The following is a 15,384-nucleotide window of genomic DNA, read 5'->3' as shown; positions in this document are numbered from 1 at the left end:
AAGAAGGTTATGGGGTAGTAACATCCTTTGCCCAATACTGTACCAGAGGACACGTATGGACCTAGCGTCTGACATTATCAAAGGTTGTCTGAACATCCCTAAGATAATGAGACGCAAATATTGAATTAGTTCTCCAATATGTGGATTCAATAATTTCCTTGAGGGCTAAATTCTTTTTAAAAGCTATGAAGTCGCCACTGCCCTGACTTCATGAGCCTTCACATTTCAAAATACCAAAGCTCTGCTCTTGACACAACAACTATGAGCCTCTCTAATTAACTCTCTCATGAAGAAGGCTAGAGCGTTCTTCGTCATGGGTCCTACTGGGGTCTTTAACTGAACACCACAGAGCATCAGACTTCCCTCTGATATCTCTTGTTCTTGTCCATATAACACCGCAACGCTCTCACTGGGCAGAGAACTCTTTCTTGCTCGTGACCCACTAACTCAGCCAGACCAAAACAAATTCAAAGGATCTTGGCCAAGGATTAGCTGGATTCTCATTCTTGGCCAAGAACCTTCTTGAACGAACACACATGCTTGCCATGTCTCCTCCCACCTTCTCGATATGCCTGAAGCTCACTAGCTCTTTTAGCAGTTGCCAATGCTACTAAAAAAAATAGTTTTCTTAGCAAGATCTCTCAGAGAGGATTTCTCTAAAGGCTCGAATTTGCTAGAAGATAAATACTTCAAGACCACATCAAGGTTCCAAGCAGGTGGCCTGCATTGTGATTGTTTCTTCGTACCAAATGACCTAATCAGATCTCTAAGGTCTAAGTTATTCGAGATGTCTAGATCCCTGTGTCTAAACACTGAGGTTAGCATACTCTTATAACCTTTGATTGTCGAAACTGACAAGCCCAATTCCTTCCTCAAGTATATAAGGAAATCTGCGATTTGGGTCACAGAGGTACTGGATGAAGACACTTTCCTGTTCTTACACCACTTCCGGAAATTGTCCCCACTTCGACTGATATCTGTGATTGTGGAGGTTCTTCTGGCTCTAGCCACTGCACTGGCCACCTCTCTAGAATATCCCCTCGCTCTGACCAGACGTTCGATAGTCTGAACGCAGTCAGTACCCAGAGCGAGGTATTCTTGTAAACCTGTCGAAGTGGGGTTGTCTGAGTAAATCTACTCTTAGGAAGAGTCCTTGGCGTATCTACTGTCCATCTTCCAGTACCTCTGTGAACCAACTTGGGCCGGCCAAAACGGGCTATTAAGGTCATCCTCGTTCCTTGGCTCTCCCTGAACTTCTTCATCACTTTCCCCAGTACCTTGAACGGAGGAAAAGCGTACAGATCTAAGTTTGACCAATCCATCAGGAATGCGTCGACCGCCACTGCTTCCTGGTCTGGAACCGAGAGCATAGGTTGGTAACCTTTTTGTTCTGGCTGTCGCAAACAGATCTACTACCGGACGGCCCCACAACTTCCACAGGCTCTGGCAAACCTCCATGTGCAACGTCCACTCCGTCGAGAGAAGTTGTTCTCTTCTGCTCAACAGGTCCGCACCCACATTCTTCTCTCCTTGTATAAACCTGGTGAGTAGCACGACCTTTTCCTCTTCCGCCCAAAGCAGAACTTCCTTTGCCAGATTGTAAAGGGGAAAAGAATGAGTTCCTCCTTGTTTTCGGATGTATGCCAGAGCCGTGGTGTTGTCCGAGTTGATCTGCACTGTCTTGTCTCGAATCAACTCTCTGAAGTGCTTCAAGGCCAAGAAAATTGCCATCAGTTCCTTCCTGTTTATGTGCCACTTTGTCTCTTTCTTGCTCCAAAGTCCCGACACCTCTTGAGGGCCTAATGTCGCTCCCCAACCCGCGTCCGACGCGTCGGAAAACAAGACGAGGTCTGGGCTCTTCTGCTGAAGCGACATCCCTCTTGCTAACCTGCCTGGAGTTAGCCACCACTTTAATTCCTCCTTTACTTCGGCAGGAATTAGAAACTGGAAGGAATCCGGTTGCAATTTTCTTGGCCATGAATCCTTCAGGAAAAACTGTAGAGGTCTCATGTGCAGTCTTCCTAAAGAAATGAACCTCTCTAGCGAAGAGAGTGTGCCCAGTAGACTCATCCACTCTCTTGCTGAGCATCGGTCCTTCTTTAGAAAGTCCTGCACCTTCCGAATGCATTGGCTTGCCTTTCGGGGGACGGAAAAGCCCGAAAAGTCACTGACGATATCTGAATCCCCAAATAACTATCTGTTTGTTGGGGGATCCAATTGAGACTTTCCCATGTTTTACTACCAGACCTAGGTCTTTTGCTAAGTCCAATGTTTGACTCAAGTCCTCCAGACATTGACTTCTTGATTGGGATCTTATCAACCAGTCGTCCAGATAAAAAGACACTCTGATCCCTCTTAATTGTAACCATCTCGCCACATTGGACATCATCCTCGTGAACACTTGAGGGGCTGTGCAAAGGCCGAAGCATAGGGCCTTGAACTGAAAGACCCTGTCCTGAATCACAAACCTTAGATACTTCCTGCTTCCTGGATGAATCGGAATATGAAAGTATGCATCTTGTAAGTCCAGGGTCACCATCCAGTCCCCTGGACGTACCGCTGCCAGTACTGAATCGTTCGTCTCCATAGTGAACTTGGTCTTTTCTACGAAAAGATTCAGTTGACTTACGTCCAGAACTGGCCTCCAACCTCCCGAGGACTTTGCAACCAGGAACAAACGGTTGTAAAATCCCGGAGATTCGTGATCCAGAACAGGCTCTATGGCTCCTTTCTCTAGCATGGAAGCTACTTGCTCCCACAGAGCCGCTTTTCTTCACTAAATCGTTGTAATTTGCCCCGAGGGCTCTCGGAGATGTTGCGAGAGGAGGTCTCTTCAAGAAAGGAATCTTGTACCCTTTCCCGAGCTTACGTTGACAGCCCAGGGATCTGCCTTCATGTTCTGCCAAACTTCCCAAAAACCTTGAAGTCTGGCTCCCACTGTCGTCTGGAGGACTGAGTTCTCATTCTTTAGATGGGGTCTTGGCTCCTCTTTTAGTGGGTACTCTCTTACCCCTTAATAAAGGCGGGTCGAGCGAAGAATGTCTTCCTCGAAAGGGCTGTTGCGAAGGCCTAGTATCCTTTGGAGTTTTCTTAACCAACTTGGTTGGTAAGAACTTCTTACTTAACTGAAGACGAGAGAAGATCTTGAGTGGCCTTCTGAGAAAGGGAGAGAGCTATATCCCTAATCACCTCTGAAGGAAACAGCTGTTTCGAAAGAGGAGAGAACAGCAACTCCGATTTCTGAGAGTTAGAAACTCCTTTTGAAGCGAAAGAACACAACAGCGATCTCTTCTTTAGTACTCCTGCTGTGAATAACGAAGCCAGTTCATTCGTTCCGTCTCTCAGAGCCTTGTCCATGCAGGACATAATGCTCTTAGCTGTTTCTAAATCCTGCGAATCCTCTTCTTCTAGGGAGTTCGCTAGTGCTCCCAAAGACCAATCCAGGAAATTGAAGACTTCGAAAGTCCTAAAAATCCCTTTAAAAGATGGTCAAACTCTGAAGACGTCCACCAGACCTTAGCAGACTGTAACGCCTGTCTGCGTGAGCTGTCTACTATACTGGAGAAGTCCCCCTGGGAGGAGGCAGGTACTCCCAGGCCTAGACTTTCTCCAGTAGCGTACCATACTCCTGACTTAGATGCTAACTTAGCTGGTGGAAAAACAAAAGAGTATTTTCCCGCTTCTTTCTTATCCTTCATCCAGTCATTCACACGTTGAAGGGCCTTCTTCGCCGAAATTGACATAGTCATCTTAAGGAAAGAGGACTTCTTTTTTGGAGTCCTAGTTCTTGGAAAACTGTGATAAGGGAGATAACGGAGCTGTCGGTTTAAATTCCCCTTCAAAAATAGCAATAAGACGTGAAGTCAGAACCTTATAATCTGAAGAAGGTTCCGTATTCTTTTCCTCAATTAATTCCAATTCCTCTTCTGCTGAAGAAATGTCTTGTAAATCATTGTCGTGTTGACGCTTCGTTGACGGAATAGTGTCCTGCCGCCTGCGTCCTGGCGTCTAAACCGAGGGGTTCGGGCGGTCCTGGCAGGCGCCCTCTCGATGATCCTGCCCGCCTGCGTCCCTGCGTCCCGATCGTAGACACGCCTGCTTCCTGTCGCCTGCGTCCTGCGTCCACAATTGGTCCCGCGTCCTGACGTTTGCGTCCTGCTTCTTCCGAAACTATTTTCTTCCTGTGTTCTGGGTTCCTGAAAAACCAAGCGATCGCTTGTCCTCCTAGCGCCAGTGCGCCCTGAGTCCTCGGCGAACGCGTCCTTGTCTTCCCTTTTAGAAGACTTAATGGGAAGGAAATCGTCCTTACGCCTCGAAGATGCTTGCCCAGGCGCATCCCAAGACTTCACCAGAACTGCCAGCTTGGACTGCATTTCCTTAAGAACCCTTCGTACTATCCTCCTGAATGGTAGAGGACGAAGGAGGAGGATTTACGAGCGACTGCAGACTAAACGGAGAGCGATCTTGTACTCTACCCGACGGAGAAAGACGAGGGGAAGAAATACACAAGAAGATGGAGGAGATTCTCCATCGAAATCCAAGGCCGAGAAGGACGTATAGCGCCAGTGCGCCCTGAGTCCTCTTTAGCACGAAATGACAATTTGTCCAAAATTGCATTTTTTCCTAACTATACAAACCTGAGGTCCTTTTACAATAGGAAGGTACTAGCGGCAGCTGGATAGGTCGTAAGCTTTCGAACAAGGGGTTCGGTAGTTACTGCTTGTCCCGACAGGCGCGCGCGCGCGACTGGTAGGTAAACAAATCACTTTTGCTTTTGGCCCAAGCAAAAACTGCAGAGTGAGGGGTTGGCATGAGGTGGGGCTATGTGTAAAAGGACTCAGGTTTGTATAGTTAGGAAAAATGCAATTTTGGACAGAATTGTCATTTGTTCCGACACGGCATACAAACCTTCGGTCCTTTTACAATAGGAAGACTCACTTCTTGGTGGGTGGAATCTGAGTCTTTTGTGAACAGACTGGTGTTCGCCCAACCTTGGAAGCCTCCCTGTCGTAAGAGCGAGGGAGGGATCCAAGCCTCTGTCCGATTGATCGGGGTGTGCACCGCAGGATCAATGGTCAGACCTCTGGACCAAGTACTAAGAGAGAGGCAAGCGTATCTCTTCGTACCAGCAACAAGAACAAGTTCCTATTTGCAAGAGGCAACAACGTTATGGTTTTGTCTCTTGTTGGCATCCACTTCCCCCCCTTGTAGGAGGAAGTGGTGGATATTCGCTCCCATCCCTAGTGAAAGGGATAGGATGGGGCTCTGTCGAGTAGCTCACCGGCATCTCGTCCTTATCCAGCAAGGTGATGACCGTATCCCTCTACCCACAGGTAGAGGGGTTAGAAAAGATAGGAAGAGAAGCCAGTCACTCTCTCATTCACTTATCTATTCTTACAGTCACACCAGGACTCGATGCTGTTCAGCCTGCTAGGGTCTGGGTTAGCTAGACAACGTGTTGAGCAGCCACCACGGTCCTAAGGAAAACGATCCAAGGACCTGTGCAATATCCAAAAGGTAGAAGGAGGTGCCAGTGTCTGGTTGTACCAGACCCCTGCCTCAGTACCTTGCGCCAAGGAGAAGTTCTTGTGTAACTCGAGGGAGTGTACTTCTAGGTCATCTTGGTGCTGACGAAGAGTCTTCAACACTCAGCCTGGGATGTCGAGTTTCTTCAGAAAGCGCGGTCGCGCTTTCACAGGACAAAGCAGCATCTCCTTCGCATCGAAGGCGGTGAAGTCATTAGGGAGGGGATTGTGAAGGACTCTAACGATCGTCAGGAACCGAAGGGTTCAGAGTCTTCGCTACGAATTCTGTACGAAATCGAGCGTCACGAATCCCCCCATCCTGGATGCTTGACCTTCGCAGTTAAAGTCATGCAATTACCTCAGAGGAAAAGAAGGGAATTGTGTATGACCTATCCCTCTTCTCGACTTCGGTGATGTCCTGTACCCATACTGGTCTATCCGTCTGCAGCGAAGTTGTTGTTCTCGTAGTGGGATAGGACACCGACACTCAATGGTGGGTGTCGATGGTATGGGTACTGTGACAAGCCCGTTAGGACGAAGAAAAGATTGTTATGGAACAACCGAACTAAGTCCACAGCGAAGTTCGTAACAGACTTGGGCGCTCTGACAGCTGCCTACTGACTTGCGTTCGGTAGGAGGCAAGTTGTCCAAGCACCCGAGCAAGTCACGTGACCTTCGCCTTAACAGGGTTTATGCCAAGAGACTAAACAAATAATTTGTTCGTCACCGATGCCAGAAGGCAAGGTGATGACTCTCTTAAGGCATGTGCCCAACAGGCGAACAAAGTCAATTGCCTTCTAGAGACCGAGGTCCTTGATGGCAAGATATCTCATAGTATAGTTGATTCTCGGGTAAGGAGAAACAACACTATGTGACGTTGAAGACGAAGGTGTACAGAAAATGCAACCTACGTCTTCACAGCTGAACCGAGAGAAGGATTCTCAAGATTCTGAACCTGTGCTACAAAGACTGAGAACGCTAACCGCTATTGATTGCTGTCCGGTGAGGATCGTAGTTGCAATAAAAGCGGAGCGCTTCCAGTAATGAAGACAGGGAACTACTGGCTGAAGAACTGCTTCTCATGGGCTGAAACATTTGGAAGTAGAGCTGTCAGGTCGGAGAGTAGGCGATGTCTTCTGACATATCTGTTAATTCGGGGCGAGCAATGAAATTGCACCTACGAATACAAGATATTTTGAAGACAAACTCAGATGTCTGCAAAAATCATTCGCATTATCGCAGTGCGATGCAGCGGTTGACTAGTACAGACTTCTGTTACCGTGCGGTAAACAGAAAGATGAAAGAGTCCAAGAGATATCTCTGTTGAAAATTCTCGCAATGTCGCCGGCGATGAAATCGAGCGTCACAGCAGTAGATGGTCCTTCATTATTGCGAGAATCCCCGTAATCAGAGACCTAAGTCCATGATTGTTGGGCAGAGATACGGTTCGGTAGTCAATCCAACCAGGGGAGAGAGAGACGTAACCGACCGTGTATCTCCGAGACCTAGCTGATACTGAGCCGCTATCAGGCAGTTCAATACGCAGTAGCTCTCGGTGACTCGTCATCCTGAGTTGCCAGGTAATCCATTATTCCACGAAGGAATGCGTTCGGCTAGAACCATCGAGCATAAAGAATACGCTCGAGCAATTGCATATTTAACCGAAACGGATTTCGGTAAATACAAAAGCTGAATTGGTGTTGTCATGACAATACCAAGTATCTAAAATCGAAACTGATAACTGCTGGGAGGTTGCAGGCAACCCCGAGTTGCAGTTCAATTAAGATACAATTCGTCTCGGTCCACAAACCGTAGAGTTAACTACGGTATGCGACCTACCCCACGGACAATTCAACTGTTAAAGAATCATGTCGCGAGGGTAATATACGTAGTATATTTGTAGGTTCTGTACCACGACCTCCATCCTAAAATCTTTCCCCTATAGGAATGAGAATAAGGATTGGAGATCGACCGCTTCGCTTCTCTAGTCAAGAGAGTGAAGGAGAAGTCTTTCCCAAAGGAAAGCTTCAATGGTGAACAGAATACCGAAGACGATAGTTCAAGCCAAACTGGAAGTTCCCGTCCGTTCTTCTCTATTCCAGGTTAAGCGCCTACTGTGAGAATACTCTTCTTCAGCAGCAGTCTTTCTTCCAAATGCTAGAAATTACAGGAATTCGAGCATAAGCGAGGTTTCCCGATTATCGTGTAACAATTATCGGGGATTCTCGCTCACTCTGACCGTGGTCTCGCCTAAGTGTTTGGAGATCGTAAAAAACTCGAACACTCTGAAGTGCGCTAGAAAATTCCGTAGAATTCCTAAGCACTCTGCGAAACCCCCACCGAATTCGTCAGACGATATCGGCTGGTGGTCCTCTCGATTCCCGTAGAAATCGAGAAAGGGGCAGGATCCCTCCTCAATGACCGGGGCTTACGTCAGGTAGGACCCGAAGGTCGGTAGCGCAGCCCTAACGTGGGATCTTACAGAGAAATCTCTGTAGGATCCCTCCCCTTTCCCTCGTAGCCGTAAGGGAGAGAGGAATGGGGAAGGAATTGGATACTGGCTCGTCTTCCCCCAGCGGATCTAGCAGTTGGAGAAGAAAAGGAGCAGCCATCGCCTTACGGCGGTGCCTCTCAGAGCCTGGGAAAACGTATCGTCAGGAGAAAACGTTTTCCCGAGGAGGGTTTACGAACTCATACTGTAGGTAAGTGTCTGCCGCCACTGTGAACGTCGTCTGGGTGGGGCTGATCGACACCTGACAGGAGAGAGCGATACCTCTCCGACTCATTCCAGTCCTCGTCGATGGTCGAAACCTCAGGAGGACCGAAGGGGTATTTACAAAAATACGGTGTCCGAAGACACGTAGAAACGCCTCCTGTCGCAGTAGTAGGGGTGAAGTAGCTTGTTCGACCGTCTAGAACTGAGAGAGCCTTCTTGTCCGGTTAGACGAGAAAGACTACCTGGTTCAACACAGTCGCAAGCTCCGATCGCGGCAGACCCACCGTCGATTTGGGTTCCCTCTCGGGCCCCAAAACGACTCGAGCCGAGACGTGGCTCTGCTGGTGGGAGCGGCGATCCTTCCCCGAGGTCATTGTGCTGACGAATCAGCGCCGTAAACCTCGCAAAAGTTCCTCTGGATCTCGGAAGTCACAGCATCTTGCAGAGTGGACCGTTAAGCCCTTCGAACAAGAGCATATTCCGAGAACCTTCCTCCTAAGAAGGGGGAACAGCGACAGCCCTCTCGGTCTTCCCCATCCACTTGCGCATACGTCCTGGCCGGTCCAAGAACCGTGCCTAGCACGTATGGGCGTTGTGGTGGGATCATGAGGGGCGACACCCTCACGATCACTCCTCAATACCTCGCTCCTCCCGGTGTAACCCGAGGAGGTTGAAGGTACGGGAGAGGCAGACCTGACGCTCCATCGTTGCTCGCTGGCAGAACCAGCAGGCTTGGAGGGCTGCAGGCGATCGTCAACCGCCCGCGGTGGCGATCGAGCTGCAGGAGGCCTGGTCGAACCGTCTCGCTGTGGAGAACGGCTGGACTGAGCACAGCGGCCCCGATCTCGAGTGTCAGAAGAGCTGGTGCTGGTTGCCGTACCCGGTCGCTTTCTGTGAGGGCGACGGTCAGGCGACCTGCAGGCTCCACTGTCACAGTGAGACCGGTGCTTGTCCTCACGGCACGTCACGTCGCTGGTTCCAGCCGTGGCTGGCACCGGCGAACGGGAGGACCTCTTCCCAGCCTCAGTCCGTGGCTCGGTCGTGGACCGTCACGTCCCCGGGTAGCCAGCTGTTTCGCCGCGAGAGTGAGAGCTGGTCTGGTGAGAGTCGCCTGAGCGCTGTCACCAGTCTTCCACCCCGTGCCGTGAACCTGACGCTGAGCGGACTCAGAGGTCTGTGGTTCCTGGCTGCACGGTCGCTGGTAGGCGACCGTACACTGGTACGGTACCTCCCGCGAACGAGAGCCGAGACGGACCCTGATGCAGTGGCAGAAAAACCACTGACACCAGGCGAGGAAGTACCGGTGTTAGCCGGTACCCCTCTGGTCCCCGTGAGTCGTTCTTCCTTGCGGAAGAAGAGACGGGCCACCCCGCTCCCGAAGGAGCAGGAGGACCAGCGGAAGGAAACCCTCCCGTCCCACCGAGGTGAGACGGGTCCCACCCGAGAAGACTCCCGAGGGAGACTTCTTAGGAGGGAGGAGGCAACCTTCTTCTTCCTCGGCTGTGAAGCCTTAGAAGTCGAAGGGGAAGAGGCGGCAGCCGACGACGAAGAAGATGAAGACGACGACGACGACACCTTCCTCCTCTTCTTCGTCAGCTTCCTCAGGACAGACGTAAGATCTGCTATCCAGGGCGGAGCCGGGGCTGCTGTAGCCGAAGCCACAGGGCCTGGACGCACCTGTACAGACAGACCAAAGTCTGGGGTAGTACCACCACGAACAGGGACGTACATCAGCAGGTATGGGCATCTCAGGAACAGCAGGCACAGCCAGCACAGCATCGTAGGGACAGCCAGCGCAGCAACGGCAGGACAGCCAGCGCAGCAACGGCAGGGACAGCCAGCGCAGCAACTGCATGGACAGTCAGCCCAGAATCGGCAGGTACGGCAGGCAGCACCGGAAACACAGGAAGTGGAGCAGCAGTCAGCAACATCCTGGTACCGGCGGCAGGTCCAGGGGCGAGCTCTAGGGCAGCGGAAGTGTGGTCGCTGCAGCGCGGCAACCACGAGCGGCGGCGGCACGCCCCCCTCTCGGTACGGCGAACGGCACTTCACAGCGGCTTGTAGGCAAGACTGTTACCACGTAGGCGAGTACACCAGGTGAGGAGGGACGTCGTCACCTGGTTGCGTGTCACCACTCCATGGGTGACCGCAGTAGGCCCAGACCAATAGAACCGCAGCCCCTGGACACTAGCACGCCCTGCAAATGGAAGGACGCCCATACCTCACCAAGGTCCACCGCTCGTGGCAGTTAGCACCTGCGGAAATAACAGTAGTAGCGATTAGTGGGGGGGGGGGGGAAGTCCCCTCGCGCTGCGGGGGGGCGAGCCCTCTCCGAACGAGTGGAAGACCCCTAATACAATTGTACATCGGGCACCGAGCCGCCCTCCCCCGCGCTCGACGGATCGGGCGAGGAGAAGAACGCCGATAACCTCCCCCCCCCCAACCCCCCCCCCAAGGGGAGGGCCATCTGTGGGAGCTGAGCGGGGGGGGGGGGGGGGGGGGGGGGGGGGGGGGGGGGGTTCTCGTTCCCCACCCCCGCACAGTACCCATGTACCCAACAACAATATAAGAGCCCGAGAGCAATCGTGCCATCGGCCCGAATGCAAGGGCATAAGGATCAATTCCCTGACTGAGCGGAACTTGAACCAAATAAATATTGATGCAATCAATAATAAGGAAACAAAATGAAAATGCATCTTGCATACGATTCACTTCACAATGAATAAGGGCTCGGATCGAGCGCATTTGCGCCCTAGTACCGAGGCGCAAGGGTGAAAGGATCAATTCCTTACCACCTTATGGATCAAGGTTTCTGGAAACCTTGATCCATAATGAATTGATGCAATCAAAAATATATGATGAAAAATGAAAAGACTACTGCGCTTGCGATTTCACTTCATACAATCAAAAGGGGGAAGGATCAATCCCCGGGAATCGCGAAAACATTGATCCCAGTAAACAATGCAATCTCAATAAAAAATGAAATGAAAAAGAACTGCACTTGCGATTTCACTTCATTCAAAAATAAAAAGGGGGAAGGGTCAATTTCCGGGTAAGCTCGGAAACTGATCCAAATGAGTATTGCTACAATCAAAAAATAATATATGAAAATGAAAAAGAATACTGTACTTGCGATTCCAACTTCCATACTAAATCAAGTTTTCCGTGCCGAGCGCATTCGTTCGGCAACGGGCATACAGGTCAATATAAATGAAAAGAGCACTTACTTACGATTTTCATCTACACATTTCCAACCCAAATATACGCTCTGAGCGAGTGCTCCCGCCCTCGGCACCGAGCATACGCAATACGAGGATCATTCTTGGGGAAATGAATCCCGCACTTACGCCCTCAGTCCGGCACTCGGTAATCGGAGGCGTGTGACCACCAAGATCCTTTAATTCACAATTGAATTCAATGAAATGATTGTACTTACAATTCAGTTTCACTAGATAATTAGAAAAAGAAAAACACAATCATGCGAAAGCAAACGACGATGAAGCGGCAGAGAGCGATGATATACGTCCACACGCCAGCAGGCCGAAAGCAAAAGTGATTTGTTTACCTACCAGTCGCGCGCTAGCAGCGCCTGTCGGACAAGCAGTTAACTACCGAACCCCTTGTTCGAAAGCTTACACCTATCCAGCTGCCGCTAGTACCTTCCCTATTTGTTTAAAAGGACCGAAGGTTTGTATGCCGTGTCGGAACAAAATCCTTTTCCTCTTGATCGGAACTGCGTCCCCGTCTTCCGAGGAGGACAACACCTCAGGACTACTCCCAAGCCTCACGATCTTGAGCATGTCTCTCGAGAGCAGTTGATGTCCTGAAAGTCCTCTTGAGGGGGCGAGACACCACTGCATACCGACGTTCTCGCTCGGAAGGTTCAACCTTCCGAGGACGCACACTTCCCAGTTACGCCTTTTCTGCGGCGAACTGCAACAGCCTGGGAACTTGCAACAGGACTGTTCGAAGGGACGCCTGACCGTGACAAAACCTCTCTCGCCTCCCTTCGACTGTTGACATGCCTTCTCCCTTGGGTCTGGGAGCTTGACAGAGGTCTAGGTCTAGGAGCACGAGAGAGACGATCAGACGCCCCCTCCACTACACTTTCACTGACATCGAAAGCACTAACTTTATCTGTAAGTCGCTGTATCTGGTCGCCCATGGACGCAAGGGCAGCGAACAACACCTTCACAATATTTGTATCGTTCGCCTCCTCCGATACAGCAGCGGGCGCAGGAGATACCTGGGGAGAAGGAACTACCATTCTACGTTAGAAGGAGCTGGAGAGGAAATACATTCACTCCTTTTACTAGAAGAATTTGAACTTCTCACTACGAGAAACAGATCTCCTTACACGATCTTTCTCAAATCTCTCAACATATTTCATAAATATCTTCCATTCCTTCTCTGATAAATTCTCACATTCAAAGCACCTATTCTCCCAAGTACACACATTCTCTCTACACTTCTTACAAATGGTATGAGGGTCGACCGAAGCTTTCGGCAATCTTACCTTACACCCCTCTTTTACACACAACTCTAAACATACTCCCGTCGTATCAGACATCTTTAAAGAACAATCCAAAGCGAATGCCAAAGCTAACGTTTCCGAGTACAATACCAAAAATCCATGAAAAGTCAGCAACGAGAATGAAAATCCTAGCAGGGAACCACCACAATGTTGCCGGTTCGGCTGGCAGAGAAAATCTGGCCCAATTGGGAAACGGTTCTAGCGCTAGCGCCACGGTAACGGGGTGGTGGTTGCCTGAACTACTAATAGGTTACTAGCGTTTGCCGCGAGTTTTGAAAATTTCTGCCAGGTGGAACAGAGAATATAGCTATATATATACCTGCCAGGTAAGTGTCATACAATTACAAATTAATCATGGATGAAAATAAGAATACGTATCAGCTTTTTTACAAAAGGTATTATTACCAATAACTAGGCTATGGAAGCTATCTTACGATTAATCAAGAAAAAAAATGTTGCCCTACTCTGCTCAATTATTACATGAATAATAAAACCATTAAGCTTCTCTTTCAAAATAACAAAGAACCCATAAGCAAAGGTTAGTATTATTATTATTATTATTAATAAACAGTTTGATCTAAGTCACAAAAACTACTGACATATTTTACAGTGAAAACTTCCCCTGAACATTTTCACTGCAGTCACTTATCCTCCCAAGTCTCCCAGCAGGAAACAAACAGATGAAACATAGGTAACTAGGTACCGAAAACTGCAATCCCTGATGCAATGCATCAGATAAAAGAAAGGATGTTCAAAACATTATGAATAAGAAAGGTCAACAACCAGAAATAAACTTACAATAACTTCACTGTTGTATATAAGTATGTAAAAGACTCTTCCTCCTCACCATCAAAATTGTGAAATCCTACTGAATGTTGGATACCTTTATTTGAAGAAACAATATAAACTCCCTACTGCCAATCACAAATCTGATTTTTCCTCAACCTCATCAAGAGAGGTAAATTTTTTGAAACAGAAGAGATTCTGCATGATATCAAAGTAGCTGATGCACAATTATTATTATTTTTATATGACATAATTTAACCACATTAACAAGTTAAAATCTTCAAATCTCAAATGGCTAACCAAGTGTAACAAAAATGCCTATAGTACTAGCCCGCTACCATTAATACAAGAATTGCAGTAGGCATACATGAGCACCTTCAGCACTAACAGCCAGTGTTTACCTAGATCTATAAGAAGAAATGAAAATCTTAGCCATGTGAAATTTGGTCAATTTGCTAAGAAGAAGGTAAGAAGTGCATTATGTAGAGAGGTAATAACAAGTGCTCTTATATGGAATAGAAGATGAGCTTGCTCTGAATCTTTTTTACATGTATTTCATGAGAAAAATTTAAAAGTAAATGTGTCAGCTAATTATCAATCTCCTACTACAAATAAGACATCCTTGTCTCCAAAAAATGATGACTGGGTGAGTCTTCCTGATGCAAAAGTGCAAAATAAATCATGAGAAAAGAAGCAGAAGCTATATATCCCAACTTCTAGAAGTGCAAAAAAAATACATTTTCTTACCTCACACTGTCCTGTGTTAGGCTATAAGGCCCAATAAATATTCTATTAGATACCAAATACAAGCATTCTAGAAATCTATGGAACAAAATCAACTGCACTGTATGGAAGCTAAAGTATGTGTTTTATTATAGCAACTAGAGACAATGCCAAATTCACTACATACTCTTTATATGTGTAACATTATTTTGTAATAAAGACTGCCTCTAGCAGCATCTCAGTGACAATAACTCATTAAATCTAGTGTCTGTAATATTAATCATTTATGTACGATAATACCACAGCACACTTTATATACCTGGCCACATGAAGACTTGGAAATGCCTTAAATTTGAAGAAAACCCTTTCCCAATCTGAATTAACAAACAGATATACTAAATAAAAAGGTAATATTTTCTAGCATATTCATGAAACTTCTTATGTCTTATTTATAACCTTGCCCTCTCTCAATTAATAGCAATTTCCACAGTCTTTCCTGCTTGAAACAAAGTCTTTCCTTAACAGTATTGTGTACCTTTAAATTTTCCAGTATTTAACATCTCCTAAGGCTCAGAGATTCCATTCAAATCAATATTTTCCATGTTACTATAGCCAAAGTAATCATACAACTACTCTATCTTACAAGCATCAACTAACAACCACAGACAAACATACAATATACCTACAGGGGTTATACAAAGCCTAAGCTAGCAATCCTACTTGAATAATGGATGAATACAGTATGAGACTGTTGATGCTAAAGTGTAATATGGATTATGTGTGAATTTTCTGAAAAAGAAAATCAATCAGATTTAGTTTACAAAATCTTCAAAAACTGCCTTACCTCATTCAAAAATTCTGGTTCAGATGCAGCCATGTCCCATCTATTTTGAAGAATGAAAATGTTTGGCTTTGACAACCTTGAGGAGACTTTGTGAAAGAAGTTCTTTTCCTGGAGAATTAAGAAATAAAATTGTTTTAAGTATCTACTATGCAAAACTAGCAAGGACTACATACAGAGCTAAAAACAGATTCCAACAAATTCAATACCTCAAATGGAAAAAGCTGTAGCATTTTACAAAATGCATTATTCTTACACA

At 47.6% G+C, this 15,384-nt stretch overlaps 1 protein-coding gene across 1 annotated transcript in view; it reads right to left on the bottom strand.

Moving 5' to 3' along the window:
• LOC135200834 (transmembrane GTPase Marf-like) overlaps window positions 1-15,384 on the bottom strand; it is a 79,801-nt gene that overhangs the window by 29,890 nt on the left and 34,527 nt on the right. Inside the window, 2 exon segments of the mRNA XM_064229523.1 lie at window positions 14,309-14,329; window positions 15,129-15,236. Of these exon segments, the coding sequence (XP_064085593.1) occupies window positions 14,309-14,329; window positions 15,129-15,236 (129 nt within the window).

Source organism: Macrobrachium nipponense, chromosome 27, assembly GCF_015104395.2.
Source record: "Macrobrachium nipponense isolate FS-2020 chromosome 27, ASM1510439v2, whole genome shotgun sequence".
Taxonomy (NCBI): domain Eukaryota; kingdom Metazoa; phylum Arthropoda; class Malacostraca; order Decapoda; family Palaemonidae; genus Macrobrachium; species Macrobrachium nipponense.
Note: the sequence above shows the minus strand (reverse complement) of the source record. Positions and strands in the feature narration are given on the sequence as shown.